Genomic DNA, 25,509 nt, shown 5'->3' on the forward strand with positions numbered 1-25,509 from the left:
TGTTATTTATATCAAAGTTAAGTTCACTGACTTGAAAATGATGATTGAATAAACTTAACAGTCCTAGCAATGTCCTGCTCTATATACTCAAATCTGGATACATGTAAATATTAATGTGTGGGTACACATATCAAGGGACTCATACAGGTAACTATGAACAGAAATGACCTTATTATATGAGTGAAATAAATTTTTAAATTTACACCTTTTCAGGTTAACCATAAAAGAATAACAATAAGTATTATTATATTTAGTATTTACACAGTAATGTACATCTCTTTCAAACAACTCAGCAACACTTTCTCTTTAGCTTCAGACAAAACAAGCTTGGATTCATCAGTTAATCAATCCATCCATAGTTCTAAGGTAGGATAAGTAGCTACATATATAACTTTAAAAGCACTCTCATGTTCAAGCAATAAATAATTGCATTCATTCCTCAGCCAAGTGTGTTCAGTCAAAATGTTTTGCAGCATCAAACACAGTACCCCACATAAAGGCAGATGTATGAATATGATACCTCATATGAAGGCAGAGGTCTCAAACTAATACTTCACCTCAGATCAGGTGCATCAACATCATATTTTGTATGAAGGCTGATATATGAATACAGTATTGTACATGAAGGCATCTTTCTAACAGCAGTGTGAGTACAGAAACCAAAATTTACTAGAACATTTGAGAAACTAACATAAATAACAATCTCGCTCAATAAAATGAGAAATAAAAACCAGCTTTTGTCTGTTAGTTACTTATATAAAAAGTATTAATTAAAATTAACTCTGAAGAAATTTGTTATTGTTTTTGTTTTGTTTTTTCACATGTGAACAGGTCCAACAAAAATACTTGAAAAATCATCATATGCAAGTTTATTATGTTGTACCAAACATAACTCAAAATATGTTTAATCATCATATAAAAGTTTGGTAAGTAGTATTAACTATAACTAAAAACCTGTTGTGGCCTCATTCATTTGGTTAATCAAACATATTCAGCTTTGGACTACAAAAACAGCACTGAAAACACTTGGCATTTTCAAATGTGGGAGCATTGTAATTGAACACCCAACCCCACTATTTTGTTAAAAGATAATTGGGTGTTAATGCCAGATGCTCTCTCACCCCAATATGACAAAAATATTAATTCCTGTGTTCCACATACTTTAATTATCAAGAACTGGAAGATAACATGTAACTTACCACAAAGCAGTAAAACAGATCAAAATAAGTGCTAGCTCTTCCATCCACCAAGGATATTTCATAACTGCAGGTTTAGAAGTCCAGGAGAACGGAAGCTTGGGAATCACTTCAGTTGGATCTTCAGAGAGAGAGAGAGTCATATTTAAAACAGGTTTACATACTGTATTAATTAATAAAAACCAAATGAAAACTTCAAATGTAAGTTATTAAAAACAGAAAAGTGTATATTTCTTTTTTTTTATACTTCTTTAAGCTCAATGCTAATTTTGAATCAACATTCAAATTTTTATTGAATAAACACATTTCTTGCATCTATAGTACATTTCCATATTAAACATTGATAAACATATAAAATTTGCTAATTGTGTGTGTGTGTATATGTATTTCTTTTTACAGTTTAAAGGGATAACTAGCATAGAAAAATAATGCCTGTTATATTATTTGAGCTACTCACCAGTAAGCTTATCCCACTCAAGTGAATTCAGTTAGTTTCTTTTCACCCTAAGTTACTTACTTAGGGTGATACTTATTGTACAATCCAATATGACAGAATTAGTTAAATTAATTTTGACTCACTTAAATTGTGTGTGTGTGTCTTTTTCTAGCAAAGCCACTTTGGGCTTTCTGCTGAGTCCACCGAGGGAAATCAAACCGCTGATTTTAGTGTTGTAAACCCATATACTTACTACTGTACCAGCAGGGAACTTGCTATTTACTTACTGTATGAAGCTTTATAATTAGCTTCTTCACTTATTGTGGAACATAAATTTTTTGTTATTTTTTGCTATCACATCTTATCCACTGAGTGATAGTTTTTGCATTATTACAACACAATAATTAATGTCAACAGTAATTTTTACAAATTTTTCTGTAGTCGCCCTTTACTGTGAATTTCCTATATAAAGAAAAATAGCATATCAACCACAAACTTTAAACATCATACATCACTATTCACAAAGGTTTTTGCTCACTTGATAACAATGCTTTCAACAGTTTTATTCAGAACTTATGACAGTGCTATTATTTTAATGATCCATTATCACTATAATCATATATTAAGACATTTGTTTTGTTTTTACACAAATTACTTTTCTGTTATTTCAAAAATGAGATTATGTATACCACATAAGCATGTTAAGCACATATTCAAGTTTTAATTAATACAATGTAAAAACAAAGGATCTTTAATTCTCCTTTTTAATGATGTAAACCACACAAGATGTGTGATTGAGATACCATTATGTTTGTTTGTTTTGCAATTTCACAAACAGCTACTACGAAGCTATCAGTGCTAGCTATTCCTGAGTTTGAAGTCATGTATTAGAGGGAAGACAACTATTTTGTATCTCAAGATAGATTGCTTGTATGGGTATTGAAACTTTTTATTAAAATGAAGTAGAGAACAATGTTTGAACCCTCTTAGGTCATCTTCAGGTTAACAAAGTTTGCAAGTGACACTCACAGCCCATGTCTTAGGGACAAGAGTGTAAATGGGTCCAAAACTGTATGGGGTATTGTAGTATATATTAAGTTATAAAGGTATTCCTTTATATTGGTTTAATTTTGGTTTTAGTTTTTGGATAATTAGAGCTTCCTTACTTTTGCATTTGTTTCCCTACTTAGTATCTGGGTGTTTCTAATATAGGATTTATTATTGTTTGTTTGTTGTTTACCATGTTAATCTAAGTGTATGTGTATAATTTTTTCAACAGTTTTTGAAGGAAATTTGTTGATGTTGATGAAATGTTGCTTTATTTTGTTGAATTCATTGTTAATTTTATCATGTGAGCACAATTTTGTGGCTGAATTTATTTGGTTTCTTAATATATTGGGTTTCTGTTTTGTTTCATGTACTGAGTCCCAAGAAGTGATAGTCCAGTGTGGATGATTCTTCTTTTGTGAATTTCTGTTTTGAATTGTGTATTGTTTCTTGCAATCCTAAGATTGAGAAATGCTATTTGATTAGTTTTTCTCATATTCACAGGTAAACTTAATGTTCACCCCAACATAACCATAAAAAACACCCAGATACTACATAGGAAAACAAACATAAACAAACACAAAATCAAAGAATCCCTACTTATACAACAACTCAAACCAATATTAAACCAATATAAAGAAACAACTTCATGCCCATACTAATTAATAACGTAACATATACTGCAATGCCCCTAAAATCCTGTACCTGTTTATACTTTTGTCCCCAAGACATGTGCCTGGCAATGATCAGTTGCAAACTCTTTTTGTTAACCAGCAGATGTCCTAAGATGGTCGAAATGCTGTTCTCTACTTTACTTTATTAAAAGTTTTAATACTCATACAAGCCACCTTGAGATACATTTGTACTTCAAGTGGGTTTCTCGTCATCATGAGTTATTCTATTCTATTCTTTGTAAATGTTTGAACCCATCTTTAAAAACAGATAGTGAGATTGACCACTATATTAAAATGCCCCCATGGCTGAGATGGCGAGCGTATGTTTGGTAATGCACTTTGAACCAGTGACCTGCAGATTACAATGCAAGTTCCCTGATTGATACCACTATGTTTCTTGTTACTGAAAACCCTTAAAACACTACAAGTAAAGCCTTTTTGTCCTAATTTAGCTGTGTAAGACTAAAGGGAAGGCAACTAGTCATCACCATCCACTGCCAACTTTTAAGCTACTCTTTTACAAAGGTTTGGTTTGAATTTCTCACAAAACCACGAGTGTTATCTGTGCTAGCCATCCTAATTTAACAGTATAAGACTAGAAACGTGGCAGCTATTCATCACCACCAACCTCCAACTCTTGGGCTACTCTTTTATCAACAAATAGTGAGATTGATCATCACATTTTAATGCCCCCATGACTGAAAAGGCGAACACGTTTGGAATGACGAGGATTCAAACCTACGGCCCTCAGATTATAAGTCAAGTGCCTTAACAATCTGGCCATGCCAGATCACTTTTACAAAGGTCTAGCAAAATTGCCCATCACATTATAATGCCCCCATGACTGAAAAGGCAAGCATGTTTGGTGTGATGGAAATTCGATGCCTTGACTCTCAGGTTGTGAGTCAAGCACTCTTCTAGTAAAGAAATATTTGTGTAAAATTATTTTTATTCTCATTATAATATATGGTTAAACAAACTATTGATTAACAGTTCACAGCATACTAGAATCATTAAGTAGACTTTTCAAGACATATTGGCAATTTCAATGGTATCGTAATATGAAAACGGTGGTGCAAAGTAATATTCAGTAACATAACTTAATACAATTATGTAAAAATATAATTTCTGAGTACAGGTTTGCATACTTTTAGAAGTCAGTCTCTTAAAACCAAAAAAAACTCTATTTACATCCATTTCAATACATTTTACTTCATTTACGATATCCGTTATCCAGAAAAAAATATTCATACTTGATGTCGTCATTTAAAGAATAGTAGAAACAATTTGTGAAAGTAAAGAAAAAAGTTTTAATATGGATTTGTTAACTGTTTTGGATCATCAAAACAATAACGCACTGTTACAAATGTTTTAAGTAAATATAAGTTTGTGAGAAAGAAATATTAATATAATAAATCATTAAAACAATAGTATGCAACTTGTTAAAAAACTTTTCCCAATAAAAGTAAAACTTTGTAATGTATGATAAAGGATGAAAAGAGTATGTTATTAAAATAATCTGTGTGAACAAAAATAAACTTTTAAAATTTTAAGGAAATAATAAAAGAAGACTTGAAACCATTTTGTTCCATTGCTTCTCCTAAGATCTTTATTATCAGCTTCTTCTTCATCAGTAATTTTGTCTTCAGGACAAGCCACACAGGTGTCAGCAGCAAAAGATGTTATATGAGACATAGCTTTAAATAATGCAAAAATGAAAACTTGGAGTAGAGAAGTATGGACAACTTTTCCACATTTATAAGGTAGTTTTGTTTGTAGTTAAACACAAAGTTATACACAGTGGGATACTGTGCTCTGTCCCCCTCCAAGAAAATCAAAACCTGGTTTCTAGTTTTGTAAGTCTGCAGATGTACCACTGTAACACTGTAGGCAAGCAAGGGAGTTTTGTGTAGATACTACTATACATTGCAAAGGGAAGAGTATTTGGTGAATGGTCTGTCATCCCTCTCAGCCCCATTTAAGACAGCACTGTTCCTTTGTTAATAAACAATTATAGTAACAGTATGGTCACACTTTTGAGTTTCAGTACTCGCTCCAGTATGTTTTAAAAGCATGGTTAGATTTGGCATCTCTTAGAAGATAAATAAATCAACTTATTGTTTTTGATGACAATTAGCTCAATGTCTTTTGTGCTGGAGGTGCTTGATGGGCATCACTTGTAATGAAATGTGTTTAACCCAATTAAGTTAAACCTCACAGGCATTGAGATACCCTGCACAACCAAGAGATTCTTTCAGAACTCTTAAGTACATAACCCCATAAGTGAGTAGTCAAGATTTGTCACTTACATGTTTTACTTATTTTTACTGACCATAAAAACTATGATTTTTACAGCAGGGCATAAACAACATCATTACACACTGGCAAAAGTGTGCTGAAGTAAATGCTCCTTACTTTGATTGAAGCATGCTTTATAACACTGGTTTATACTTGTCCAAACTTCACAGTTCAAAAATTACAATTATTTTTGGACAACATTAGCAGCCAACATTTCTGAAAAATTCAGAACTTTAACATTTAATTTAAGATATTTTTATAATTATTTACATACACTAAATCATAATTCTCATAACTAAATAATATCTTCATGTTAGGTAAAATTTAAATTGATTACATAAAACAATTTATAGAACATGAGAAAAATACATTTTTACAACTTATGTTGAAAACATTAACAGTCTTTTGAACAAAGTTGCATGTGTGATTCAATTATTTTTTTCAAAATAAAAAAGAAATACAGTTATATTTAATAGATACATTGAAAAGCACTGTTTGATATTCTCCAGTAAATAATAACTTTCTCACAATGTTAATGTATACACTCAAAAGATCATTCACTAACGTTAAAAAAAAAGATTACAATTAAATTTAATTAGGGATATTTTGTGTTTGTACTGACATTCTACACAGCAGCATAAGTCAGATGTGGCAGACAAGAAACTTTATACTTGCTGTTGAAGCTTAAAGTACATTTGTTTGTCATCAAGCCACACTTTTCAAAACACTTTTTCTCATTTGAAAGTTTCATATTGAAGCCATGCATGCAGTATACACATTACAAGTTGCAAAGCTAAATTAATTATGTAAAATTGGCTCCAAATGACTCATCTTAAGAAATACAAGTTTTCTAGGGTAAATAGCTATGAGGTGTCAGAGTTATTTGTTTTATTTATAGTAGAAACAATGAAGCCACCTGCCAACGTCTTTAATTTGGAACTTTCAACCAGATACACAGTAATTAAAAAGAAGAACCCAATTCAAATTCTAGAGCTACTGTTTATCAGGTGAATAGCCATCACCTTATAATGTGTCCATGGCTTTAATGTCAGATGCTCAGTCAAAGCAACTATCATTTAATTCATAGTAACTTACTTTTCACATGCAAATATATGTAACATTATTCAAGTGACAACACACACAATTATCTTCATTATTTGAGCAGATTTTCTGAGCACTTCAATGATCAAAGTGTTATAATTAAGCAAATCATAAGTATATACTACAGCATTGAAAGATAAACATTAGCATGTATAATTTTTAGTAAACAGTTATATACAAAGTGAAGAAAATTTTAAAAAATGTAACTAAACAAAAAATCTAGGTTCAAATGTACCTTTATAAAAGTTAATTTCAGTTACTAAAAATTAAATATCAAATGTGTTTTTTGTTATAAAAAACTCGACAAAACGATTTTCCTTATCAGTATTCCAAAGGGTTGATCACAAATCTCTGCACTATTCTTTGCAAAACTACAAAACAGCAAAAATTCAATACTTCTATCAAAATAAAGCATGTCAAAATCTACTACATGAAAATTACACTACAAATTACACAATCATTAAATGTTTAAACAAAAGACAATACAGGTAAGAACTTAAGTTATGTGTAACAAACTAAAGTAACTAATACATTTTAAAATGATTGCTTTTTCACAGTTCATTCTTGAATTCTTGCCTTCTTAAATTATACTTGAAAGTTACTAGACAAGTGAAGTAGGAATGAAACCTCAAGATGAAATAACTAAAATACTAATACAATACTCTTCTACTGGTACATTGTATTTTATCTGTTATTAATACTTGGATTCTAGTTCATTATCTTATTTATAAATCAGGAAAATTTTGATTAATAAGAGAACTATAGAGATATACATTAAAGTTGTTCTATAGATTTTTCTGAAAAATTTGTTTTTTATTACTATGCTAATATTCAAATTCTTTAAAAGTAAAAAGTGATCATCCTTGTAGTAAGTTTTCTGCACATAAGAAATATTATTAAGACAGTTTTCCTTTTATATATGTTTGAAAAACTTCAAAAAATAAACCGAAATAGCAGAAAAGTCTTTCTGAAACAAGTTGATGGACAAGTAGAAAAAAATAAAGAAAAAGAAAAAAGATTTCATAGTAACAATTAAATATTTACAATAAAAAGTAAATATTTTTATTTTATACAATTTCAGTTAAAGTAGTTATTCCATTCATTCAGGGTCAGATAAAAGTCAACTGATGCCCTAAGCATAGCCCAACAATGGTGACCCCTCAGCCCCCCCCCCCAGTGCTTAACTGACAAGAAATTAAGACTCAATAAGTGCTGAAAGTGAAATAATAGTTTGAAAATTTATAACCCTTCTGTAGTGTTCCTCCAGGCCAGACTCCACAACTATATTAAATAAAAACTTTTTATTTATTTATTTATTTAACAGATTGGGCATGGTTAAAAGTCAAGCAATGACTGAGGCCTTTTATTTAGAAATGATGAAGGAAATCACTTCTTTGATTAATGATAATTAAAAAGAATTATTTTACTGTATATTTATTTTCGCTCTGAACAGTTCTCACTCTGATGTTCACAAATTCACACTTTGATGTGTGTTAACAAAACAATGAAAAATTTACTCAAAATCCTTTTATTCAAAAAATTCTCACTTTGATGTTAACAATTTCTCACTTTGAACATAAAATTATATATTTATACCTTGATATTTATTTAAATTTTTAAAAGTTTTCTTCTGTACTTTTTAATTTCAAAGTCTTTGATCAAGTCCTCAAAACTAATTTGGCATAACAAATCTGCTTATATACTTAGCAGAGATAAGGCATCCATCCGGTCTTGTTGCATAGTTGTTCTGTTGGGATTTCTAAGATGCTTGAGTTGAGAAAATGAACACTAAGCCATTCAATTTGTGACCATTAATGTTAAAAATACACTCAATGCAACGTTTACTCTTGGAAACACACACTAAATTTTTCTTCTGAAATTATTTTGTAAAGTTCAGCATGACTGAATCTGGTTTTCACAGTCTTTGTTGCACTGAACTTATGTTGCACATACAAGTGAAACTGCTGAAGCTTGGCAGAGAGATTAGTTTCCAAGTCCTCTGAGTATGCATCAATTAGCTTTCGGGAACACTGAAAGTACCTTTCAGTTTCAGCAGATGAAGTGACATCATTTGGCACATCACTTAGGAAAGAAAATCTGTTTGCTATTTCTTTGTACACCTCTCCTCTTCTTCTCCTCTGGGTTTCAAGTTTGTCAACAATTGTGCAGAAGGTGGTAATACGAAACATATCTCTAAAATTCAGATCTACTTTTTGTGCATCTCCATTATTGAGTACCTTCTTTCTGACACATTTGCGAGTTTGAGCTGAATTGTAATCAACATCTGGTAATATTTCCTTTGCAACTGCTTCAAATCATTCAAAGTTATCCCTTAAAGTGCGTAACTGGTCAGCTAATGACCCGTATAACTCTGCACATGCTTTTAAGTTCACATCCTCATTTTGCAGAACTTGCTTTATGAAACGTTTGCAAAATCTCATCCCACATGATCAACATAAAAACAAATTATAGTTCTTGCATCTTATCTGTAATACTTTCTGCTTCTCTTCTAGCGTCTCGCTTTTGTGACTGGCCTTAAACTAGACATTCTAAAGCTTCCAAAATCTTAATGAAAGACTTCAAAATTGCTGTTGTTGTCATAGCATGTGCCTCCCATCTGCTATCTGAGAGGGAACTTAACACACTTTCATTTCTAAGACAAGCTTTAAGAAATTTCACCAGCTGGTTGAAAAAAATGTATAGAGCAAATGCATTGTATAGAAAGAATTAACTGCCACTTGACAACAGTCAACAGCACTTCGGCCTACTAGATTTAGCAAATGGGCTACTACACAGGGCACATACACCCTTGTGCAAGTTAATTGAAACAAGATGGAAAATTATGAATTTTTCAATTCTTTGCATTTTATTTCTGAGAATCAAAAAATTACTCACAAATTAATACATCATATGACTGTCTTTATTTTTCAGAAGATCATTAATTCGCTTTGTCCATGAGTTGACTGCAATCTTCACTAATTTTTGGATTGCGGTACCACACCTCAATTATGGCCTCAATTAGCTTATCTTTCGTAGTAGTCTTTCCCGGAAGTCTTTCTTTACAAATCACCCAAAGATTTTCAATAGGATTTAAGTCTGGAGAGTTTCCAGGCCAGTCAAGCACCTTTATTCTCGTTGTAGTCATAAAATTCTTCACAAGTTTCGATGTGTGGCACGGAGCCATATCTTGCTGAAAAATGCCAGATCCATCTGGAAATCTCTTTTTCAATTCTGGAACAACTCTTCTCTGCAAAACTTCTATGTACTGTGGTCCTCGCATCATACCTTCTACAATATGTAAGCTTCCGATGCCATAGTAACTGAAAAGCCCCAAAACATCTTCTTCAAGGGATGTTTTGCGAAGTGACTAATGTGAGATTCTTGAAGTTTCTCACCTGGAGATCTGCGAACATGCAGACTTCTTTGACCCTGTACGAAGAAATGAGTCTCGTCACTGAAAAACATCTTCCTCCATTGTTCTTGCATCCAGTTCTTGTATTTTAGACCCCACTGATACCATTTCTTATTCAATGAGTTGGTAATAAGTCGTTTTTTGACTGGTCTCCTTGCCCTTCTAATGCAATTTTGAATGATGTAATATTCCTCAAAATTTCGTCATATATCCCAAAAATAGATCGACCTTACTGCAAGACACAGCTAATGACACCAATTGTGTGAAAAAAATGACAATTAAAGGAAATCAGCAGGTCCAGCGAGCCTACATCGACTGCCATGTTGAAAATACTGTAAAATGACCATTTGTTTCAATTAATTTGCACAAGGGTGTATGTGTCAAACTTATTTTCTTCTAAAATCTTTTGCTGCATTCCTTTCTAATGCCCAGACATGTACACAGCATTGTCATGAGTCTGATCCCTACATTTTGAAAAATTAAATTTGCAAACTTCACGTAAATACCGCAATATCTGGTTTGACATTTCCTCACTGCTATGGCTTTTCAGTTCCAGAAAGGTTAAAAAGCATTCAATAGGTTGCCTATTTTTTTAAGTATCAAAGCACAACGCTTAACTTATTTATATGTGATGGATCTGGCATTGATCAACTGACAAGCTAAAATAACCAGAAGAATTCACTTCACCAACAATGAACACGTGGACCTCCTGAGCCATTATTTCAATGAGTTCTTCACACGTGGTTTTGGACAAGTAAGAAGGATTTCCTTTTCCAGAATTTCTATATTTTGAAATGTGCCCTGCTAAAAATGGATCAAACTGACTTATGAGTTCAAGCAGAGGGAATAGAAGAAAAGAAACCAGCTTTTACCATTTTCTTACTGAGTGTGTGCTTATGAGAATGCATGGTAAATTTAATATTTATACTCACTCAGGTAGAAGTCTCCAAGGTTCACCACTTTAGTGACTGAGAACTGGGAAGTTGTATTCTACTTAAAGAAAAGAGAAAAGTAAATATAGTGGTAAATCCAGAGGAATTTCACACTAAAGAAAGTGCAATTGGTGTCAGCAATTGCCGATTTTAAAAAGTAGATCAATTCTAATTTATTCAATCAAAGGGTCAGAAAAAACAAAATTACCCCACTATTCTCAGGAAGTCCATGAATAATGGTCCATCACCAGGTTAAATTTAACAACTAGAGATGTGTGTGTGTGTGTGAGAGAGAGACAGACAAACATACACCACCGATTTTACAGAACACCACATCTCTACAGTGAATATCATAGAGCAATCAGCAAATAATATGGGATTGAGTCAAAGCATACCTGGCCAGGCAAAACCTACTGCAGAGTAGAATCCCAGTATTAATGGTAAAACAATTGTTGCTGAAAATAACAACAAATAAAAGAAAGTGATAACACTTACCCCACTCAAAGGCAAATGAATATATGTTTAATTACGATGAAACAAAAACTATCCACCCTTGGAATATACAGTCAAAGCGTGCAGATAAACAGTGACAAAAGAATTAGGAGTAGTCCACGTTCTGCCTGAACAATTGGAAAACTAAAAAACAACCCCACACAAAGTGATATTATTTCTATATACAACTTAAAACAAAACAACAACATCAAAATTCTAAAAGCAGATAAAGGCAATGCTATAGTTATGATGAACACAAATGAATACATTCAAAAAATTAATATCTTGTCAGATACAAACAAATTTAAACTACTATACACAAATCCAACAAAAATACATGAAAACCAGTTGAACAAAATACTACTACAAATGAAAAAACCAACACAATCTCAGAAAACATTTATTTTTACCTACAAAAGACCAGTTGATGCACACCACAACTATACGGCACCCCCAAACTTCACAAATCTGATTGTCCACTACAACCCATAATGTTGACCTATGAATCATTTAACTACAACCTTGGTACATATACAGCATAGGTATTTATTAAAAATATGCTCCTTTATCAAAGACTCTTTTAACTTTAAATATATTCTTAATCAACTAAATCATAAAGCCTTAATGGCCAGTTTGATGTAATCTCCCTCTTCACAGAAGTCCCAACAATTGAAACCTGCAAGATAATTTTAGAACTTTATATCAAAGACCCCAAACCATTGATACACATCTCCAGCAACCAATTAGTAACCCTTATAAAATTCATTGCCACCAAAACTGATTTTATGTTCATTAACCAAAACTACCTACAAATAAATGGCCTAAGTATGGGGAATCCCATGTCGCCAGTTTTAGTCAACATTTTTATGGCATAGATTGAATCACAAGCAGTCAATTCAGCCTTACACCCAACAACTATACTGGTACAGGTATGTTGATAATACAATTGCTGGATTCACATCCACAGAACACACACTTAGTTTTTTCAGTCAAGTTAACGTAATATGCCCTAACGTTTAGTTCACCTGTGAACTGGAAAAAAACTAATCAAATATCATTTCTTAACCTCAAAATTCACTAGAACTGATACACAATTCAAAACAGAAATCCACAGAAAAATCACCTATACTGGATTATACATTCCCTGGAACTCAGCACACGAAACAAAACATAAACTCAACATATTAAGAAACCAAATAAACACAGCCACAAAACTATGCTCATTCAATATAATAAATGATGAAATCACCAAAATAAAACAACATTGCATCAACATCAACAAATTTCCTAAAAAAAACGTGAAAAAATATATGCACACACCTGAACCAACAACAAACAACAATAAATCTCATGATACAACAAACTACAAAACCTTAGACTGCTACTCACCATATTTTCCCAACATCAGCTAAAAAGTAACCAACATTTGGAAAAAAACTTGTAATAAAACACAACATTCCAGTAAACACCAAATTTTTTCAAAAGCCAGGCACAAAACTAAGGTCTATACTATGTAAAAACTACACTGACAAACACAATGCCAACATAATTTGTAAAATACAATGCAAAAACTGCAATGACTTATATATTGGAGAAACAAACAGAAAAATGGAAACTAGATTCAAAGAAAACAAAAAACACCTTCACATGTTTTTCAACACTGCAAATCAAAGAAACACAACATAACCATAGAAAACACCCAGATATTAAGTTGAAAGCAAACATAAACAAATGCAAAATCAAAGATGCCCTACTTATACAGCAACTAAAACCAAAATGAAACCAATATAAAGGAACACCTTTATACCTATACTAATTAATAACCTGGTATCCACTTGCTACATCCCCTACAATCTGGTACCCATTTATACTTTCGTATTTAAGACATGTGTCTGCCAATTGTCACATTCAAACACTCTCTCTTTCTTAATCTGAAGATGACCTAGGAATGTCATAACATTGTTCTCTTCTAATCAATAAAAGTGTTAATATCCATAACAGCCATTCCAAGATACATTTTGTTTCAAGCAGGTTTCTTGTCATCAAGAAATGAAAGAAAGTGATAACACTTATCCCAGTCAAAGGCAAATGAATATATGTTTAATTATGATGGGACAAATACTATCATATTTTTAATGAACTGTTCTTACTACAGACGTGTTTGTAAATTTATACTGAGTCAGTTAGAGTGAAAGGTGAGAAATAGTTAATCATTTCTTTGTAAGATTAAGAAAGTAAAGTTTAGATAACATAAACATTATTTAGATTCCAAGCTTATTGACATACACTGATAACTAAAGTAGTTTAATATATTTGAATGTAGCTCTATGAAAAGGCTGTCACATGTGCATTTTGACTTTCCCATATGCACAGTGTTTAGGAAAGATATAACAGCAATGAAGACTGGAGGAGTGCTTAATGACAAATCTACAGAGGAACAATATAACAGTGACAACTGTTTGGGTTTTGATAATGTCAACTTTCCAGTGTTATAGAACAAGTTCAGATTAAAGTGGAACAAAACAGTAAAGATGACTGAAAGAGTACAGCCAATGTCAAGTATCAAATGAAAGAATTTAAAGTCATCCAACACAGTCATGATGGTTGTAGAAGTACTGTAAACATAAAATATCAGTGACAGACAATAAACAACCCACTGGAAGACAAGTTGAAGCTCCAAACTGACTGAAGTATTAGTCAAGATAAGAATGTCTAAAACTGAACATGTTATGAATTGAATTCTGCCTAAAATCCTCTTCACACTGTCAAGGGGCTAAGATAGGTTAATATCTCAGCTTAAAAGGTCTAATGAAACCAAAGCACTTATGATGGGTAGAATTTTACTCCCAGTGAAGACAAGCCTAGCTTTTGAAAGAATGAAGGTTTCATTGAAATTATTTAATGGAATTTACCAACAACTTTGATTCAATGTATCTGTTAACATCAAGAATATGTGTGACAATATTCTAGAAGCAAGAGGACATAATGACAGTTCTAATCATCATTAAAAATGCTTTGTTACATTCATAATTTTAAGCCATAGTTTTATTTTAATTCATAATTTTCTTAAGAATGTCAATAAAGTATTCTATTCACTTGACAGTCTCCCTTATTCAGGAAGTGGGTTTGTGATTTTAATTGTACTGTTTTCAAAAGTACATCTGGTTTCAACATGAAATGATAACCATTATTAGAGCAGTGGGAAAGTGGTGGAATATTTTGCTACAATACTAAATCAAGAAGTTAACTCTTTTGTTATGGGTCACGAGTCAAAGACTATGCCATCTCTTTTGTTGACATGCATTCAAATTTTAATTCATCTTCTATTTTATCAAATTATGTCAATATGTTTGAAAGCAAATTATAATTTATACTTCAAACTTTAATATTATATGGGAATTAATTTATTATTTTAAAACTAAATATAAAAAGAATACATCTAAATATAGATTTTTATCAGCCACATGGTATGTCGAATGCAACACTGTTTAAAATTAGATGCTTGTGATGCCAAAATACCATGTCTATAGTTTCGTACAGATTATGAACTCAAATTACTAATTTTATCAAGTTAGAATACAAAATAAGAACCTCACACCTTTTTATTTTGCTGAGATATGGCTAATGTACTGAATCAAACACAGTCGCCCTGTTCACCTTCCATTTTTAATAACGGTCCCTAAAAATAGACTTTAAATGTGACATGTAAATAACAAATCAATGGCTTAGAATGTTCAAAGGGTGATTTTCCCAGACACTTTAATCTGTGAAAAATCTACTATGTTCTTTTGATCTAAAATTTCAAGGAGATAGGTCACATCTTTAGTGTGCTTGAAGTTTTATATTTTGTAAAATCTAAATACATCTTAATTACTAAGCTTAATAGATTATAGTAGAATTCTATGGTATCAGTGTAGTTATTTATGATTTTCTGGTTATTCAACTGTATACAGAAAGCCTAAAACATTTTGTTTGATATCCTCCACATACAAAATTTTAAAAGGCTTAGCAACTTATGTCCATGAAGTACAAAGGTTATAGTGAGGGAGGATAATTGTTTACTTTACTTCATGATTTATTTTTGTATATTTTGAAAAAAATAAGTTTAATAATTTATTTGCAAATAGTAATAATCTATATATATAATGTATGATAGTTGAAATGTAGCTCTATAGTACAAAATACTAGTCCACACAGTCAAGACAGGGAAAAGAAAAGGTCAGTTTTTATATTACTGGATATGTAATGAGTGCGTGAAGCATGTCAGTGCAAATTATTTAATGCTATATAGGTATGACTGGAAGGTTAATGTAATAAACAATAATAAATATATATATGCAAATGTATAGCATCATGAGACTAAAGCTACTTAGACCAAACATTTGTATTTTTCTGTTATAATACGTAGTCTGTAGTTATTCTAATAGAATAAAAACATTATTCATATTTCTTTCCTCCTCTTTTTTTTTTTGACACTTGCAAGTTTGGTCAAGTAACAGAACCCACAAAGATAGAGTATAGAAAATAACAAAATATAATGTCTTACTAAAAACAAACATTTGAAATATATTTAGAGATTAAAGAAATAACGTTTGAGATTTTTGGGATGAAGAATTTTTTTAAAAAATCATAACAATAAAACACTTTGCACTCAGACAGGTAATGAAACAGACTCAATATTTTCACAAACAAATCTTTAGTAAAAATATTTCCCCAAAATCTGATTTCTTGTGTTCAAAATACATCTAATATTTAGTAAAAGTCTGCAAAGTTTTGTGAAGATACACATGCTGTATCAAAAGTTATATTGCTAATACTTGACATCTACAAATATCAAGACAAATTTGTGTATATTATACGGAGTCCATCAAGAGAGTGTAAATTTTAATTATCAATTTTAGCTTTTCTACTCATTTACAAATAAGAATTAGGGAAAGAATTAATCAAACAATACAATGTATTTATTTCTAATACAAATCATTATCGTATTTCAATTTACCATCCTTCAGTGAAGATCAAGCAATCACAATGTTAACAGCAGAAAACTAAATTAGTAATTCTAAAAATCTAAGAGAAAGCAAAGAATATCATCTAACAATACATGAACCAGACTAAATGCATCATATTTAGTGCCAATAGTTTAAAATATACTGAAGATATAATTGAATGACAAAGACACCCATTTGGTTTACTATATTTCAAATAGAAGACAAATCAAAAACTGACATTATAGAAAATCAACATCATAATGAAAAGACCAAATCTTAAACCATTCTTTAAATAAAGGGTGAGCAAATGAAGTGAAAACACACATTGTATTTTTTCTTCAATACAGAGCTACATTCAGATGCCTAGGAAGAGTAAATGGGCTAATACTTCTTTGCAGAAATCAGGATCTTCATGATGAAATACAAGAGTTGAGAACAGTCACAATAATGAGAAGAATCCACTAAAAGATTATTCCAAGTCACAGATATGGACAACAGGAAATTCACATCAGAAAAGAGCAGTATTATGCAGTAGTCTCTGACATGTTACTTGTGATAGCTTAAAAGAAAAGAAAAGAGTGATAACTATTATTATTATAATTAGGTGTTACAAGTTTTGCCAACATGTGTCTTCTTGTAGTTTCAGCCTCAATATTTCTTAACAGAACGAATAATACAAGCACAACCATGCAAAACTGCTAAAATAAATTGTAAGACATTTGTTACAAAATAGGGTACAGAATTTGGACAATTGAGAAATCAAATTCATTTAAATTCATTATGTGAACTTATATAATTAGGGTGCTATTTTAGGATAGCTCTAAATCAACTGCCTAAAAAACAATTAACAAATTTAAAGCCTTAAATATTATATTTTTACACTACATGTATCTTTTTACTAGTTAATTATTATTTTAATTTATTTCAGTCACATAATTTGCAAATCTAAAATTTAAACTATTAGCAATTGACTGTAAGTTAACATGTACTTACCTCAAACCTCCACTGGCATGCGGGTACATCAACACCAGCAATATTACTAATGTTAGTGAACCGAGCATTGTGGTGATCTTTCAGAAATATTGTAACAGGTAGAACTCCTTCATGAGCAATTAAAATTTCTAGCTTATCCCCAGGTATCATCTGCACCTTCTGTACATACTTTGGCAGGCTTTCAGAAACATATCTTCCAAAGTCAGACAGTTGTGTTCTCATTGGAATATTTTGTTTTCTAACAGTGGTTAAAATATTAAAACATTCAGTCTCATTTCAGGAACATCACTATAAAAACGTTCTTCAGTCACTAATTTGAGCTACATCAAAGTTAATATCATAGAAGTAAAGAAAATTTCAGAGTGATACTTATTGCTAATTTAAGTCTGAGCTGTAACTCTTTATTTATGAAAAGGCTACTTTTCTCTTATCCATCAACTTTTCAATTGAACTCTGAATATTGATATCTACTGTCATCTAGTACTAGTTTTATGTGTACTACACTTACAATTTAGATATTCATGTATATTGTTCCTTAATGTTGCCAGGAGAATGGTGGGACTTGTCATGCTGACATTAAACCACTTTTATTTTGCTTCTAAGTTGTTAATTTCAAATAACATGTTGTATGTCTACTGCAAATTTAATCTATGATCCTCATAATCAGAATGTAGGTGGGGCTAGAAGAAGTAGAGGCATCTGTCACACATGGGGAAGAAGGAAGCATTTTATCTGTACAGTCACTGTAGACTTGAGAAAATGGCAGTATGAATCTGATACTTTACATGTGACCAGGGCATCTTTATCAACACCACGTCAAGTTACCAAGCCAGTGATCAAGATCTTATAAAATAAATCAAGTAGCAGCACTGATGAACAAAGCAAGTTGTTGATTTGGTTAGATAACAAAACAAACACCTTTTTAAAATACAGTTTAAGGTGTTGATAAACAAACATAATAAATATCTTAACCTAAAGTGTTAAGCAAGATACCAACAACTCATTTCCTAGTATTGATAGAGCAGATGTGTGAGAGATTTTTACTTGGGTCTGATGTGACTAATATGGATATTTCAGACCGTACTGGAAACAAAAGGCAATTGGTATCAAAATTATCACTGCTAACTGATGAGCCTGACAACCTAAACCAATGGAACTTGTTATGACTTTCATAGACAAAGTTGCCCTTCAGAAATATCTATTCCAAGAAAAGGTTGACATTCATATGAACAAAAATCATGTACAAAGAATTCTAGAATGAATATCAATTCTGTTCTGCAAGAATTAATGACTGTGATATCGTTTCAATGAATGAAGGCCATTAAGCTATGTAACAAGCCCACATTAACTTACAAATACAGATTATTCATGTGGCTCCCATGCTCTAATGAAGACCAAATACTTTGAAAAATATTGTTCTCCAGAACAGTCCTTCCACCCGATTTCAGGAAGACATAAAATATACAAAACTGGTCACCAATGCCCTAAATGATTGTTACTAATAAAGAAGCATGAATACCTGTGTAGATTAGAGTCAGCTGTCTTCACAATCACCTTTTGATCACAAGAGACTTCACTTTCTGAGGCAGATACTTAAGATTAAAAGGGCCTACATTACAAAAAATTAAAAGAAGTGGTAAGTGATCCTAAGGTAGGTAGGAATTGAGTCCCAAGATTTATAGAAGTACACAGATAAGATACTATCTAGTCAATCTGTCCCCACAAATTCTGTGACAAGAGGCACCAACAAAACCAGATGATGGTCACAGTGGTGTTCTCAAAGAGCTATATCCATGAATCAAACCCAAAGTTAAAGAAAAAGACAACTCTTCAAACAGGATGCACAGTGTGAGAAAACAAAGTCAGTGCATATGACTGCACATCTTCTCCTGTGTAGACTCCATCTGTACCTTCATCCACAAGGCCAATGAGAAACTCAGAGTTGATGTATGATGCCAGTAAACCTTAGTTAGTGTGTCCAACTACTCTGGAATATCAGGAAGAACAGTTGTGAAAAAGGGGCCAGGATTAATTCTCAAAAGAGGCCCATGGTAAAAAAAATGCACATGAAGCTTTCTGAGGCTAATCATACTAGAAATTCAATGAATAAATTGTTAAGGCTGCATCCTTGGGAAAAGCATCAAACAAAAATTCTCAAAAACAAGAGTAACCAACCAAAAAGTAAATCCACAATTCTTGAACATAAAACTTCAGAATAACTGTGTGGGTAAAATATAACCAACAAAAAAGACAATTCCTGATAAAAAAGAATTGTATGAAAAAGGTACAAGAGAAAAGATGTCTTTACAACACATGACTTCAAAGTATAACAGCATGTAGAGAATGTAATACTAGGTGACTGGTCTAAGAATGCTGTAAACAGGAGGTGACAATCACATTTTAATAGTCTTGTCCAGAAGGAACTAACAATGAAGTGGGGTGAGAGGAGGTATATTGAACCATGAAGAGATACAGAAACGAGAGAATAAATTTAACCACTGGAATGAACTGTAAGAGTTAAGATCAATGTTAAAATTACAATATCAAATTCAAGGTTGCATGAAATAAGTAAAAGTTTCATAATAAAAGAAAATATGATGAACAGCTTTTATGTGAATGTGAAAACTGAACTTGGAAATGATGAGACGCATCATAAAAAGTTAAAGAAACTGAGAAGGAAGGTTATTGAACAGTTGGTTTACTAAAATACTACTAATTTTTTACTGATGGAAAATAAAGGACCGGTGATAGGATTTGCTTGGTTACAAGATTATCATTCTGTTGTTGGCGAATTATTAAATATAATGAAAACTCCTTTCGAGCATACAAAACTCAAAGTGATTTTAAAACAATTTACTATTTTGTAAAGTTAGAAGTTATTTATTAGGCTCCCCTTCTTTTGTTTCATGAAGGTATTCTTGTGTGGTTGTGCTCTTATTTTGCTGATGACAAAATTGTGGGAAAAAGCTGATACTGAACAGAAAGATAAACAGTAATACAGGTATAGTATTGAAATTCTGAACATAGTGTAAGAATAATATATTTGGCTAATAAAATATGTGTGTGGGAGTTTTTCACAGGGGTGAATGTTTATAACAGTCATTTTGATTTAAACATATCTTCTGGCCAGGTCTGTGGGGCCTAGGCAGTCCTCAAGACATGTAGGGTTGTATATGTTTTGTATGCATTCAGAGCCATTTTGTACAACTTTCAGAATCAGATTCAAAATTGAATTTGCAGAAAAAAAGAAACTTGGAAATCACAACTTATCCTGTAACTATATGGACCATCTGATAACCACACAAGTTAAATGTTTTAAACGCTAATAATCACTCCTTTTATATGTATTCTCAATTTATTTTTTTCAAAACAGTTGTAGAATAAAAAACATATCACTGAATTAACCAACTATAACCTTTTACTTGTGAAAAATGAAAATGACTGGAAGTTTAGAATAGTATTGCAATGAAATGTAAAATACATTTATTTCACATTGAATTTAAATCATGTTTAAAAACCATGCCTGGAAAAAGTAGTTTTGACAAAATTAAGTTTACAGAGGGAGAATTTTCACTCATATTTTCAAGACATGAAGTACAGAAAAAACATCAGGATAATTACATGAAATTTTCTGGTACTACAGACTCAAGGTTTTGTTGGATATGTATAGAGATAGCATTATGTATGAAGAGCTCAAAAGTGGCTTTAATAAAACAAACGATTGTTGTCACCTCACTAACTCTTGTGTCCTTTTCATACAAAAAGCAAATAAGCTACAATAATAATTTTATAGCACTTATCTATGATGGATGAATAAATACAAAACCCTTATAACCCAAAAACTTTCAAAAGGTGCACCTTTCCTCTTCAAGGGCAAACTGACATTTAATTACAATGGTTGATATAGTCTACAGAGAAATAAAGACTTGGTATTTTTTCATTTATACAAAGTTTAGATACATCAAAGAAAACTTAAATTTATTCTTACAATTTAAATAGGTGAGAGTTACACCTTGCTTGAATGAAACAATCAGCCATTTTTCATAAGTAAATTTAGTGTTATCTCTCTCAACAATGACTTGGTCAAACTGACCAACCACATAACTACTTTATACTCATTCCCAGTTGTTACAGTTCTGATTCTACTAATTTTTAATATAGTATATGTAATTTACAAAATTTACCAATCTTTTAGTACACTTTCCAAGACAAAGAGATCAGGTTTTTTTTTTTAGTGGTACACTTTTTATAAATTAAAAATACAACAAAAATTTTAATATATTAAATGTTATAAGCCAAAGGTTCAAAAAGTTATTGGGTAAGGGCACTGAGAACAACAGTGATGTGCAAGTATGGGAAACAAGTAGGACAAAAGAGATAAATTAAACAAAACAAAATGGAGAGGAAAGAACTTGACAGGAAAAGGAAAAATGGAAGGTTTTGAACAAGGCCATTTGTTAGTCAGGGACACTAGATATATAAAAACCATTGTTGAATGGTGATGGTACAAGTGTACAGATAAATTCAGTAGCTCAGTTAAAATTATGTTAAATACATCAACAGTTTAATTAATTACACAACTAACAGCATAAAAGTACTAATAATGGTATTTGATTCAATAATCTTTAGCTTCTCTTTGTTCATTATGTATCCACACTTTGTATTATTTTCAAAACTAAGTTATATTTTCACATGAGTTATGAACTACGACAAAAATTCATAAAGACAAATCATAATAAAAATGTAATGACCTTACATACTAAAACTCTGGTCATAACTTGTTGATAAAATGGAACTAAAACAAGAAAAAGTAACAACAAAAACATATTCAATACAATCTCAATATTTTATTCCTAAGGTTTGGTAAAATTCTTTAATAAAAAAATGTTTTTTTTTAATTTCTGCACAAAAAGTACATGTGATTAGAGTCACCTTATGTTGATGATTTACATTATCTTGTATCTTCACACAGCATAACCTATTTATAGACAAGAAACTAATTGATCCTTCAATGCTATTGTATACAGACACAGATTTGAAAAAGTAAAATCACCCTTTACTTTTCAGGAAATCATCAATTCCCCTCTTAAACTTCTGGCCCTCATTACTGTTGACAGCAAATCTCGTAAATTTATATTCTAAACATTTTCTTCCTTCAATATCAAGTCACTTTATAATGGAAAAATTAAGAAAAATTAAGTGTCAAATACACACATCATATTCATAGAAACAGTTATTTTCCTTGAGACTTTATAAACTATTGTGGAATAATAATTGTTATTGTGGAATAAATCACAAGGATTTTTAAGTTTAAGAGATATTATGCAATTTACAATAAATGTTTATAACTGTTACATACTTAAAAGATGACTTGCAATATAGAGAACAGTAATTTAAATAAACAAGTGATAAAAACCCTATAATCTAAGCATTTTCTAAGGGTAGACCTTCCTTCTTAAAGAGCAAACAGGGAATCAAAATTAGTATAATTTTGTATCAAGACTTATTGAGTCTGTGTTTTTATGAGTCAAAGTTTTATAAAAGTGGTTTTAATTGTTCTTCAGTATTTTGCTAAAATTGTTAGTCTATCCTCATTTTTCTCCAAACCACATTAATATGTAAAACTGTAAGCATCTGTTTTCTCTTTAATAAATGGTGTGCATATCATCCAAATAAATAATTAACACTTCCAGATACAACAATTAGATTACCACAGTAATTGGTTGGTTGGTTTGGTGTTTTATGGCAAAAAGCAACTAAGCTATCTGCACCAAACATCTGGTAAAAAGTTAAAAATAAAGTAAAATTATTAAAATTCATAAAAGGAAATTAAGTTAAAACAAAACAAAGTTTGAAAAAACATAAATAGCACAAAACCAATGTTTACATCTCGTCTACAGCAGTAACAGAAAACTAGAGTAATACAAGCTGTAAAGGACTTTCTGTAGCACAATTGTAATTGTCATAACCAGGAAGACTAACAGGTAAGTACAAAAACCACTGTCAGTCACCTGAAGTTGGTCTTTCCAGTCCTGGTTCCAAATTATTTGATGTTATGACCATTTTCAAAAACTAAACTAATAAAAATTTTAAAAGACTTCTATCAAAATTTTAATAATAACTTACCAGGATGACTAACAGGTAGTTCAAACAGCAGCATTAGTCACCTGAAGTTGGCCTTTCCAGTCCTGGTTTTGAGTTATTTGACCTTATGGCCATTTTCAGACAGTAATAAAAGTTCTAAAAAAGACTTGAAGCAAAATTTTAATAATAACTCACCTGAATAACTAACAGGTAGTTCAAACAGCAGCATTATTCACCTGAAGTTGGCCTTTCCAGTCCTGGTTTTGAGTTATTTGACATTAGGGCCATTTTCTAATTTCAAATTGAACTAGATGGACTTTGATTCTTAAAAAAGAATAATCACATTAAAAAGTTCTAATGTATAAACTAAAAACCTTAAATGGCATTAAAAAGATTAATAGCCTTTAAAAAAAATATATTTCCAAGATGGACATTGTCAGCATCACCAATAACACTGTATATCATTTTAGACAAACTTTGGGACAGAACATGTTGAAAATGGTGCCGTCGTTGAGAGTCATAACGATTACAAGAAAGTAAAACGTGGCTTATTGTGACCTGAGTGTTACACAGACTACACATTGGTGCATCAGTTCCAGATAAAAGAAAACGATGAGTCAAAAAACTGTGGCCAATGCATAGTCTAGTTAGAACATCTTCCTCTTTCTGATCCTTATGGAAGCAAGATAGCCAAAGTCCAATATATGGTTTTATTTGGAAAAGCTTGTTTTCGCGTTGCTCACTCCAAGTCGACTGCCAGCTGGCATGGAGCCAAACCTTCAATACAGGACCATAATCAACATACGAAATAGGCACAGCAGTGATAGTGCCAGAGCAGATAGATTTAGAAGCAGTGTTGGCGAGCTCGTTCTCGCAAATACCAACATGGTCAGGTATCCAGAAAATCTGGTTAGAATTAGATGTTAAAGAGAAATGGGCCAGTTGGTTTTGAAAATTAGAAAGAATAGGCTGTGACCTGATGTGAAGTGATTCCAGGGCCAGTAGAGAACAAAGCGAGTCAGTATAAATACTGCAGTTTGAGTACTGCTTAGCTTCTATGTGATCCAGGGCACAAGAAATGGTGTACAGTTCAGCAGTGAACACAGGTGCTGTAAAGGAGATCCTGCTTGCAACCACCGAACCCTAACAAACCACAACAGAACCCACATAGTCACCTGATTTTGAACTATCTATATAAATCATAATGGAAGGATGGTTCAAAAGATGTTCAGCAAATAACAGACAGTATTTCCAATCAGGAGTGTCTGCTCTTCTCGGATGACTTAAAGATAGGTCACATTTGGGGAATGTAAAAAGTTATGGAGGAATGGGCTGACCAATAAATGCAGTAATGTTATCCAAGGACAGACCCAATTCATCCAACTAAGCCTGGATACTAAGGCCAAAAGTAGCAATGACAGATCATCTGTTCTGAAAAGTATGGCCCACCGAGGAAGGAAAACACAACCCCAAATGGGATGCTCTGGTAAAGAACAAAGTTTTGAAACATATAGTAAAGACAGTTGCAAATGGCAAAGGTACAAAGAAGGTTCAAGAGACTATGTATTAGCTCTGAACAGGGAAAGTGCAGAAAGCCCCAGTGTAGAGCCAAAGTCCTTGATAATGAATGGGGTCCAACATCTTTAAGGCTGAGGTCCTGGTAGAGCCATAGACCAGTGATCCATAGTCAAGTTTCAACTGAATAAGAACATGATATATCTTTAGCACAGAACATTGATCAGCTCCCCATGTGGTGGAAGACAGGACATGGAAGATGTTCAGTGCTCTTGTACATTTGACCTGTAGCTGTTTGATGTATGGTATAAAGGTCAGCATAAGGTTAAAGATAAGCCCTA

The 25,509-nt window shown here is 31.9% G+C and overlaps 1 protein-coding gene across 21 annotated transcripts in view; it reads right to left on the reverse strand.

The window, feature by feature from the left end:
• LOC143255422 (NADH dehydrogenase [ubiquinone] iron-sulfur protein 3, mitochondrial-like) overlaps positions 1–25,509 on the reverse strand; it is a 65,466-nt gene that overhangs the window by 13,355 nt on the left and 26,602 nt on the right. For 16 of the 21 annotated variants that reach the window (XM_076511075.1, XM_076511072.1, XM_076511080.1 and 13 more), the window contains 3 exons: positions 17,570–17,807; positions 11,097–11,154; positions 1,200–1,317 (listed from right to left, as the gene is read on the reverse strand). In XM_076511075.1, the coding sequence (XP_076367190.1) occupies positions 1,200–1,317; positions 11,097–11,154; positions 17,570–17,791 (398 nt within the window). In that variant the 5' untranslated portion in view covers positions 17,792–17,807. Of the gene's footprint in view, positions 1–1,199; positions 1,318–11,096; positions 11,155–17,569; positions 17,808–22,501; positions 22,548–22,622; positions 23,978–25,509 lie in introns of all 21 variants that reach the window. The other 5 variants (XM_076511069.1, XM_076511063.1, XM_076511065.1 and 2 more) reach the window with 4 other exon arrangements.

The sequence above is a fragment of the Tachypleus tridentatus genome, chromosome 7 (genome assembly GCF_004210375.1).
Source record: "Tachypleus tridentatus isolate NWPU-2018 chromosome 7, ASM421037v1, whole genome shotgun sequence".
Classification (NCBI taxonomy): domain Eukaryota; kingdom Metazoa; phylum Arthropoda; class Merostomata; order Xiphosura; family Limulidae; genus Tachypleus; species Tachypleus tridentatus.